Raw genomic sequence first — 11046 nt, 5'->3', positions numbered from 1 at the left:
GTAACTAAATGATGAAACAATTAATTAAATAAAACAAATAAATAAAATAATTAAATAAATAAAATAATTAAATAATGAATAATTAATTAAATAGATAATTAAAACAATTAGATAAAAGAAAGGAGAGAGTTAAAGAGCAGCTCAGCCAAAAGAAAGAGCCCGAAGGGGCCGAAGGGGTTCTAGAAACCCTAAACCCTAAACCCTTTCTATTTGTTTATGTATTCGATTGCTATTATTTATTTACTTATTTATTTTGTTTGTTTGTTTCTCCTTCATTTGTTTCATTTTATCTTTCTTTTCGCTTTTCTTTCTTTCATCTATTTTTATTTATTTAGCATTCATTAATTATGCATTTGTTTATTTAGTATCATTTATTTATTTATTTATTGTTTATTTATTTATTTATTATTTATTTATTTATTTATTATTTAATTTTCCATCTTCGTCTGCATTTGACTTTGCGAGCATTTTGAACACGTTGAGGTGTACGTACAGGTGGTTATTGCGTTTTTTCTGTTTTTTGCAAATGCGTTTTCAGAAGTTCTTTTTGATCCATTTTTTTGCATTTTGAATTTAAATAAACATTTTTTGCAAATTAAATGTCCTGGAGAAGAATAAAGGAAACATTTTTTGGTTTTTCTGCCAAAATTCCCACACAAAAGAAGCAAAAAATGAAAAGAGCCAAAAAGAGATGAAATGGAGAAGTTAAAACAGAAGGGACAAAAAGAGAATCCAGAAGGGGTCAAAAGGTCGAAAAGCGACAAAAAAGATTAAAAAAAGAGACACGAAAAGAATCAAAAAGGGACAAAAATAGGCCAGAAAGAGATTAAAAAAGAGAAAAATTTCACAAATAGGGCAAAAATGGATAAAACTGGATCAAAGCAAACAAAGAAAAAACAAAAATGGGACAGAGAAAGTCAAAAAGGAACAAAAAGGGACAAGAAGTCAAAAAAAGATCAAAAAAATGAAGAAAGATAAAAAACCGAAACAGGACACGTTATTCACTTGGACTGGATATATGACTCTTTTTGGGTTTTGCGTTTCTCGTTCTGAATTCTTTTTCGTCTCTTTTGCATTTTTCTCCGATTCTTTGAAAGAAGAAGAAATATCTTTAATAACAAATGAGTCGTTTTGATTCTTTTTTGTATTTTTGTTTGTTCTAAATCTTAATTTGCACTTAAATGCCTTAAGGAGGCGAAGACGCCTCGAGAAAAGCGCGGTTCAAGAAAACGCAATTCTTTCCAATTTGAGGGGAAGAAGAGTTTCTTTTTCGGAATTAAGGCCCCAGACTTTGATTTAAATTATTTATTTATTTATTTATTTCCTATTTCGCTTTTTTTCCGCTCCTTTCTGCAAAATGAGGCGCAGAGGAGCTGTATGTACACCCCGTGGGCGATACGATGTGCGCAGAACTTTTCTGCCTTTTGGACTTTCAAATAAATCTATTTAGTTCCATTTAATTCCATTTAAATCTATTTTAATTAAAATTCAACAAAGTCTGTCAATTGCGGCAAATAAGGCTCCATTAAAACACTTCTTTGACAGATTCAAGATCTGGGGTGTATCTACGGTGTACCTACACAGCACACACACTTATTGTTTATCTATTTGCCATTTATTTGTGTGTTTATCATTCACTACTGATTAACTCATTTATTATCTATTTATTTATTTATTTATTATTCATTTGTTGGGCCCTTTTATGCAGAAAAGCAATTGTGTGTGCGTTTGTACACTACACGAAGTGATGTGGATTTGCATTTACAAAAGTATATTTGAAAGAGAAATATATCTTTTGCGTTTATGTATTTACTTCTATATATCCAAAGATTATATCTATTTAAACATTTAAATATTTAAACATTTATTTTTACACATCTACGTCTGCAGACATGTGTGTAATCTGGTGTATAGACAGCCGAGTGTTTACCTCTGTACCTTTCCCGGTGTACATACACCCCATGTGTATGAACGCATGCAGAATATCTGGTACAAACGAAATAAACACAAACAGAACATGCAGAAATAAAAATAAGATGTTCCTGAGTTATTCTTTTGAAAAGTAAACAAGTCATTTAATCTAATCCTTGCTTTTTTTAAGGGGAAAATTTTTCTGGAAAAGCGCGCGAAGAAAGCTGCAGATACACCTGAAGGTGTCTACAGGAGCTGTTTGTAAACGGCAGCGGCCTTGAGCGTTCAGCAGAAAATAATTCAAAGGGCAACTCACTATTCAAAATGTTTTCTTTTTTGTGTTTTTAATGCTTAATATGCCATTCTTTTCCTTTCTTCTCAGGAATGCAAATAGAAGACTTTTAAATGCAGAAAGAGGCTTTTAAAGTGCCTCCCCGGTGTACGTACAGCTGAGAAATTGGAAAGCAATCCTCGAAAGCGCATGGATGCAACTTTTATTCTACTTCTGTTGAAACAAATTACACAAATGCGCAATAATACTGTAAACTGCGCCATTTCAAATGTATAAAATGCATTTCTTCTGAATTGTCGGACCAATAGGTCGGAGTACACCCTGTTGGCAAATATGAGGTGTACGTACACCCGAGGTGTATGTACAGCCTCAGCACCAGTGTGCAGAGCTTTTTATTTGTTGAAGTTAATTCGAATCTTTTTCTGTAGAACTTTAATTAGAACGTTTCTTCCTTTGAATGTAATTTAAAAACCGTAAAACGGAATGTCCAAAACTCCCCATTTGCACTTAATTTGCGCCTCCAGCTTTTTTACCGCATGCAAGAACTCCCGTAGAAGAAAGGCGAGGGTTTAGGGTTTAGGGTTTGCTCGGGTTTACAAATAAAGACAACCCAAGTGAGGCAGGCTTTTGTTGTTGTTTCAATGCAGAAGGAACTTCCCCATTTGGAACCTAAATGCCAAAATGGATTGATTTGTTTTAATTGTTTTAATTAATTTAATTAAACGGAAATATTGAATCGATTTAATTTATTAAACTTATTTATTTGTTTTATTTGTTTTGATATTTGAGAGGAGGAAAGAAGTGTGTGCGTGGGTGTGCAGAGCAAACGCCGGAGAGGGAAGAAGCAATTGTGGGGGAGCAGCAGCAGCAATTCGAAGGAAATTGAAAAGAATAAAGAGCAACTAATTAAAAAGCAGCAAAAAGACAGATTATTATTACTATTGTTAGCAGCAGGAGCAGCAGCGTTTGCCGCTGCTGCGGGGAGTTTGCTGCTGCTTCGCTGCTGCTGCTTCAGCAGCAGGGTTTAGTTGCGGGGTTTTGGAAAGGCGAAGCAGCAGGGAATTAAGTAGGGGATTTGAAGCAGCAAAATGCCCCGCAGCAGCAGACAGCAGAAGAGCAGCAGCAGCAGCAGCAGCAAAGTGCCGCTTTTGGCAGCAGCTTCGCTGGATGTGGGGCCCCGGGTTGGGAAGTGGAAGACAGAACTGAATTTGGGAGCAAAGACACGACGGGGAAGGGCTTAAAGGAGCAGGAGGAGCAGCTGCTGCTGCGGTTGCTGCTGCTGTAACGGCTGCTGCTGCTGCTGCTGCTGCTGCTGCTGCTGCTGCTGCTGCACACAGTGGTGGCGAAGCAGGCGGGGGATATGTGGAGGGAGGTGGGGGGAGGTGTTTGGGAGTGGCGGTTAAGGGGAGACATGAAGGAAGTGCACAATTTATGAATAGGGGGTTAGTGGGGATTGATATACTCGTTTTTAGGGTTTGGGGTTTGGGGCGGTGGAAAGCAGCAGCGGTTGCGGGCGACTGGGCTGCTGCGGGTTGCGCGCGGGGTTTGGGTGTGGGGGTGGGGGTTTGGGCTAAAACTGGCGGCGAAATAAGCAGTTTAAAATGGGGGTAAGAGTGCAAAAAGAAAACAAAGTGGGGAAGGGGAAAAGGAACTAAATAAAAGGAAGATCGTGGCGGGGAAGCAGGTGCAGCAGCGGCGGGAGTGCCCCGCGGCAGCAGGTAACACTGCGGCCTCCCCTCTGGAGAGCTGCTGCGGGGGGAATGCGGGAGAGTTTGGAGGTGCTTTTGTCTGCAGCGTTTGCAATTAGAATTGAAACTTTGGACGTTTCGTGTGTCGGAAGAAGTTTGCGAGTTGCACGGTTTGTCGGCGGGGTGTACGTACAGCGGGTTTCGTGGCGCGGCAGCGGCGTGGCGTGCGTGGGCGATTCGTGGCGATTTGCGGGCGGCTTTTGGGTTTTTTTGGGGAAAGCAGTTGGAAACGGGGAATTAAAGGAAAGTCTGCAGCGGATCGGGAGAATGGCGGAGGCTCCGGCGGTGGGCATCGACCTGGGCACCACGTACTCGTGCGTGGGCGTGTGGAAGAACGACGGCGTGGAAATCATCGCGAACGACCAGGGAAACCGGACGACGCCGTCTTACGTGGCGTTTACGGACACGGAGCGGCTGGTGGGAGACGCGGCGAAGAACCAGGTGGCGCGGAACCCGGAGAACACGGTCTTCGACGCGAAGCGGCTGATCGGGCGGAAGTTCGACGACCCCGCGGTGCAGGCGGACATGAAGCACTGGCCGTTCACGGTGAAGGCGGGGCCTGCGGGGAAGCCGCTGATCGAAGTGAGTTACCAGGGCAGCAAGAAGACGTTCCACCCGGAGGAGATATCGGCGATGGTGCTGATGAAGATGAAGGAAATCGCGGAGGCGTTCATCGGAAAGGAGGTGAAGGAGGCGGTGATCACGGTGCCGGCGTACTTCAACGACAGCCAGCGACAGGCGACGAAGGACGCGGGAACGATCGCAGGGCTGAACGTGCTGCGCATCATTAACGAACCAACCGCAGCGGCGATCGCGTACGGGCTGGACAAGAAGGGCCACGGGGAGATGAACGTGCTGATATTCGACATGGGGGGCGGGACGTTCGACGTGTCGCTGCTGACGATCGAAGACGGGATCTTCGAAGTGAAGGCGACGGCGGGGGACACGCACCTGGGGGGCGAGGACTTCGACAACCGGCTGGTGGACTTCTGCGTGCAGGACTTCAAGCGGAAGAACCGCAGCAAAGACCCGAGCAGCAACAGCAGGGCGCTGCGGCGGCTGCGGACGCAGTGCGAACGCGCGAAGCGGACGCTGAGCAGCAGCACGCAGGCGACAATCGAAATCGACTCGCTGTTCGAGGGCATCGACTACTCCGTGGCGCTGTCGCGGGCGCGCTTCGAAGAGCTGTGCATGGACTACTTCCGCAACAGCCTGGTGCCGGTGGAGAAGGTGCTGAAGGACAGCGGGATCGACAAGCGGAGCGTGCACGAGGTGGTGCTGGTGGGCGGCAGCACGCGCATCCCCAAGATCCAGCAGCTGATCCAGGAGTTCTTCAACGGCAAGGAGCCGTGCAGGTCGATCAACCCCGACGAGGCCGTGGCCTACGGCGCGGCGGTGCAGGCCGCAATCCTCAAGGGCGTGAACAGCAGCCAGGTGCAGGACCTGCTGCTGCTGGACGTGGCGCCGCTGTCGCTCGGGCTCGAGACCGCGGGCGGCGTCATGACCAAGCTGATCGAAAGAAACACCACCATCCCCACCAAGAAGTCCCAGGTCTTCACCACCTACGCCGACAACCAGCCCGGCGTCCTCATCCAGGTCTTCGAGGGCGAGCGCGCCATGACCAAGGACAACAACTTGCTCGGCAAGTTCCACCTCGACGGCATCCCCCCCGCGCCCCGCGGCGTCCCGCAGATCGAGGTCACCTTCGACATCGACGCCAACGGCATCATGAACGTCACCGCCACCGAGAAGAACACCGGCAAGTCCAACCAGATCACCATCACCAACGACAAGGGCCGCCTCAGCCAGGCCGAGATCGACCGCATGGTCGCTGAGGCCGAGAAGTACCGCGCCGAGGACGAGGCCAACCGCCAGCGCGTCGAGGCCAGAAACGCCCTCGAGAACTACTGCTACTCCATGCGCGGCACGCTGGACGACGAGAAGCTGCGCGAGCGCCTCGCGCCCGAGGACCGCGAGGCTGCCTCCGCCGCCATTCAGCGCGCGCTCGACTGGCTCGACAAGAACCAGCTTGCGGAGCGCGAGGAGTTCGAGGCCAAGCAGAAGGAGGTCGAGGCGGTTTGCACGCCCGTCGTCGCCAAGGTTTACCAGGCCGCCGCCGGCGCCGCGGGGGGGGCCCCCGGCGCTGCCGGGGGGGTCCCCGGCGCCGCCGGGGGGGCCCCCGCCGCGGGGGCCCCCGGGGGGCCCACCGTCGAGGAGGTCGACTGACGCCCTGCGCTTCCTTCCCCGCCCGGCCCCCGCGCCCGCTGTACGTACGCCCCGCCCGCCGAAACGCAGCCCCGTTTGCAGCGGCCTGCCGTTCCTGGGGCCCTGCCCTGCGGCTGCGCCCTCTCTTCTTGTTGTTATCATCAGTGTCGTTGTGTTTTGGTGGTGTTGTTTAGTCCTATTCTTCTTCCTGCGCTCTGTAAAGTTTTTTGCAAGCTGCAGCGGCTGCAGACAGAGGCTGCGGCGGGCGGAGCGGACACGGGCGCGTCGGAATAGCTGGCTGTAGCGCCCCTAGTGCAACATCAAGAAACCTATTTACATTATATTATTCTTCTCTTTCCTTCCCTTGTCCACTCCCCGGACCCCATTTAGTTGCAGCAGTTGCCGCAGACGATTAGCAACAGTTGCGGCGAGCAGTGTGCAGTTCGCGGCTTTTCCCTGGGGGTTTTCAGACGGCCCACACCCCGCAGTCCTAGTTTCTTTGCCTCTCCGTTTTTAGCTCCGAAATTGGCTGCAGAAGTCTTGCAAACCAAATTGCGCTTTCCGCCCATTTAGTCCAGTTCTTCCGAATCGCAGGCGAAACGGGGCTGCATGCGATTCGCTGTATCCGCCCTGCTGCTGCTGCATGCACTTCGTTGCTGCTGCAGGAACTCATGCTGCTGTGTGCACTCTCTTGCTGCTGCCTGCACTTTCTTATGCTGCGTGCGCTACTTGCACGCATTTTGTTGCTGCTGCTTGCACTTCTTCCCTCCATCCACCTTCTTGCTGCTGCATGCGCTGCGTGCGCTGCGTGCTTGCATTTTGCTGCTGCTGCATGCGCCCTTTTGCTGCTATTTTTGGAAATATGCTTTGTGACTTTTTTGTTTTGCAATAGTACAGTACGTTATATATTAACTATTATCTATAATATTTATATTTAGTAAACATGTACTGGAGTGCGGCAATGTAAATGTATATGTGGATACTACTATATATATATATATATTTTACTACATATATTATATATTGTATTACATATTATATATTTTCTATATATATATATATATACTGTAGTACGACAAAGTAAATATATATATATATATTATATAGTACGTCTGCTTGGTAGGAGTTTACATAAAATATTAAAATGCACCACAAATGCGTTTATACTTTGGATACTAAACTATACATATACAGCAATGTATATACATATATATATATATATACATATATACGTATATATATATATATATGTATTTATGTATCTATATATAATATGTATTACACAAAAAATATACATATATATGTATCTCTGTATATATAAATTATATATATATATACATATATACATATATATATATATATATATATATGTATTTATAAAGGTATTGAAGTACGAAAGTAAAAGTACCTTATTAAATACATATAAATACTAATGTGTCATAATAAAGTTTATAATAATGTGTTATAATAAAGTTTATAATAATAATTTGTTTTAATAAAGTTTATATTTATAAAGTTTATATGTATTCGTGTGGTATTACTTTGTAGTTACGCGCATTTGAATTTGCATTAAAAGTATATTGTGATAGATGTCATTGCATGCATATATACAAATATATAAATATATATAATAATATATAAAATATATACAATATATATATATATAACTATATATATGATATATATATAGTTATATATATTATATATATCACTATATATATTATATATGTATATATATTATTATATATTCATTATTATTATATAAAATATATTCATAAATGTAACATAGTATAGTATATGTGTAATGTAATACAATGAAGTAAATGCAGTATAATATATATAGTACACTATATATTATATTACATATATATTATTTTTTTATATATTTAGTAAATATGTAATGTAATACAATATATATTATATTACATATAATCTATATATATCTTTAGTAAATACATAATGTAATACAATAAAGTTAATATATATATATATATATAGATTTGTATATATTATACTATATAATGTGTATTATATATATTTATTACATATTATATATTATCTATATACATATATTTTGCGTGCAGGTAACTCTGTGAAGTTTGTCTTGAAGTAGAATTTCTTGAAGTGCATTTTGTGGCTGCTTTATATCAAAAGTATTTATTTATAATTTAATTTGCTGCTGCAGCAAACTCGACTTTATTTATTATTTAATTGCTGCTGTAGCAGAACTTTATCGACTATTTAATTGCTGCAGCAGCAACACATGAATTGTGAATTTCTAATTTGCTGCAGCAGCAGAAGTTCAATTGATTTATTATTTAGTTTGGTGCAGCAGCAGAACTTGAATTACTTATTATTATGTTGCTGTCACTTATTACTTAATTTGCTGCAGCAGCAGATGAATTCTTTATTATTTAATTGCTGCAGCAGCAGAACTTGACTTTATTTACTGTTCAATTTGCTGCAGCAGCAAAACTTGACTTTCTATACTGTTTAATTGCTGCAGCAGCAGAACTTGACTTTCTATACTGTTTAATTGCTGCTGCAGCAGCAGAACTTGACTTCATTTATTATTTAATTGCTGCAGCAGCAAAACTTGACGAGAACAATTCGGAATTGATGTTTTGAAATTAATATTTAATGGGTATTTATTCTCCTTTTTGTTTTAAGATAAACATTTAATTTGTTTTAAAATTAAGGTTTGTTTTTATTTTTTGTTCCAAACGAACACTTTTTTTGCTTCCACTTAATGGAGCCCCAGAGCCCACTGTGAGCTGCTTCGCTGCAGCAGCGAAAACTGCTGCTGCAGGTTCTCCGCTGCAGTAGCTTAAACTGCTGCTGCAGCTGCTTTGCTGCAGCAGCGAAAAATGCTGCTGCAGGTTCTGTGCTGCAGCAGCGAAACTGCTGCTGCAGCTGCTTTGCTGCAGCAGCAAGGAGGAAGCAGACGATTCCAATTGCAGCGGCAGCAGGGTCGCCTTGAGTCGCTTTTGTGCAAATTGCACTTTTAATTAATTGTTTCATTTTGGAGAAAAGAAAAGAAAGAAAAAAGCCCTTCATTCCTGGCTTAGTCCTTTGCATGCAAGTGCAGGCCCTGCAATTCTCGCGCATGCAGCAGCAAGAAAGAGCGCGCTGCAGCAAGACGCATGCGGCCTCAGTTGCCATTGGAAATGGTATTTCTTTTCGTATTAATTCTGAATTTCGGAAAAAGAAAAAGAAGAAAAGTCCAAAACGTTTGCTGCTGAGCCATTCTTATAATTGCAAGATCGCGGAGAGCTGCGCGCCGAGCCCGTTCAACTTCTTCCTTCAGTTCAATAATCCACGCATCCAATTGATTCACTTAGTGCAACTGATTCAAGTAATCAATAAATCAATTAATTCCACTCATTCCATTAATCCAATTGATTCAATTAATGAATTAATTCGACGCGCCGAAGCAGCTGCTGCACTTCCTCCGCACATTCCGGAAATGCTGCAGCGGGGAAGCAGCTTCCGCAGCAGCAAACTCGGCAACTTGAACGGGCTTGGAATGCGGAAAGTCCGAAACGGCTGTTCCATTGGCGCATTTATATGGCTAAATAAGTTAAAATGGAGGCTAAATAAGCGAATTAAAGGTTTAAATTGCGGCATAATGGCCCGTCGTCACTCCACAGGGTCCAGCTGGAAGTCTGGCTTCTCGTTCCGGCTGGCGCCGCTCTCTGTGTTGGTCACGAAGATTGCTGCGATGACCAGCAGCGGAGAAAAGGCAATTAAAAGCTTTATCAAGTCCCACAGCAGCCACAAGTACCCCAGGTTCCAGAGGCCGGAGCCCTCGGTGTCTTGCATCTTCAGCAGGCGCCCGGAAACGCGGATCCGACTGAACTTGAATTCAAGTTTAATGCAGCCAGCGGGCAAGCCCCAGGCCCCGCCACCCCGGAAAGCTGAGCCTTTTGGCTTTAAAAAGACTAACGGAAAGTCTATTTTATCAATTTTCACCGTTTCGAGGTTCGCCACGGCGAGAAGAAAACGCGGCAGCAGCTCCTGCTGCAGACTGGAACTGGACGCAGCTGCCGCCGACGCAAACAGCTCCTTAGATCGAGGCTTTGCGGCTCCTGGAAGGCTTAAAAGGTTTAATTTTCCGCTGAATTATTTAAACTCAAACGAAACTGAACGCAACAAGTGGTTTTGGGCCGAGACAGAAGAGAGCTGCGGCGCCAGCAGCAGGAGCCAAATCATTTGTGCCTGTTCGGGGCTGTCAGCATGCTTGCTGCAGCCCAACCAAGAAAGCAGCCACTTTGCATTCTAATTTTCCACTTTTTCCTTTCCAGTTCAATGTAAATCTATTTACGCAGCCTAAGAGGAAGCAACAGCCTTTAAACAGAGCGGCTCTGCTGCAGCACTTGAGGCTCCGCAGAATTCGAGCTGCAGCAGATGCTGCAGCAGCAGCAACAGCCGGAAGCTGTCTTTAAACAAACGCTTGTGCTTTCAATTGAATTTCTTTTCCAATTTTGAGGAAATTGTAATAGAAAGAATTCAAATGTAGGAGACAAGAGCAAGAGCCAAGCTTTCTCCCGTTTCGCTTTCGCGTACCCCCTGCCTCGCCTCTGCATGTTTCAAAACCCCTGCATTTCTTTGTTTTCATTCAAAAGAGTATAAATACATAAAAGCACACATTTTAAACATTTTAAAATCAGAATGTGCATGCAAAAACGTATATAGACACCTATAAATATGCAACGCATGCAACAATGCGCACATTCTGCATGCACTGGCGCACACAAGAACAGCCAAGAAACAGGCTGAGGAATGCCCCAGCTGCAGGTCTATTAAGACGAACCCTTAAAGACCCTTTGGGCCGCCCTTTTGGTCCGGTGTGGCGGCTGGGGGCCCCCCCAGGGGCCCCTCAGGGGCCCC

The 11046-nt window shown here is 44.3% G+C and overlaps 1 protein-coding gene across 1 annotated transcript; it reads left to right on the top strand.

Moving 5' to 3' along the window:
- Positions 1-3963: 3963 nt before the first annotated feature.
- ETH_00000210 (uncharacterized protein) lies at positions 3964-6177 on the top strand (the record flags this gene model as incomplete). The annotated part of the gene is made up of 1 exon (XM_013379513.1): positions 3964-6177. The coding sequence occupies one exon, from the start codon at positions 3964-3966 to the stop codon at positions 6175-6177; it is 2214 nt and encodes a 737-aa protein (XP_013234967.1).
- Between the last annotated feature and the right edge of the window lie 4869 nt (positions 6178-11046).

Source organism: Eimeria tenella, genomic scaffold, assembly GCF_000499545.2.
Source record: "Eimeria tenella Houghton genomic scaffold, Eth_scaff343, whole genome shotgun sequence".
NCBI classification, from domain to species: domain Eukaryota; phylum Apicomplexa; class Conoidasida; order Eucoccidiorida; family Eimeriidae; genus Eimeria; species Eimeria tenella.
Note: the sequence above shows the minus strand (reverse complement) of the source record. Positions and strands in the feature narration are given on the sequence as shown.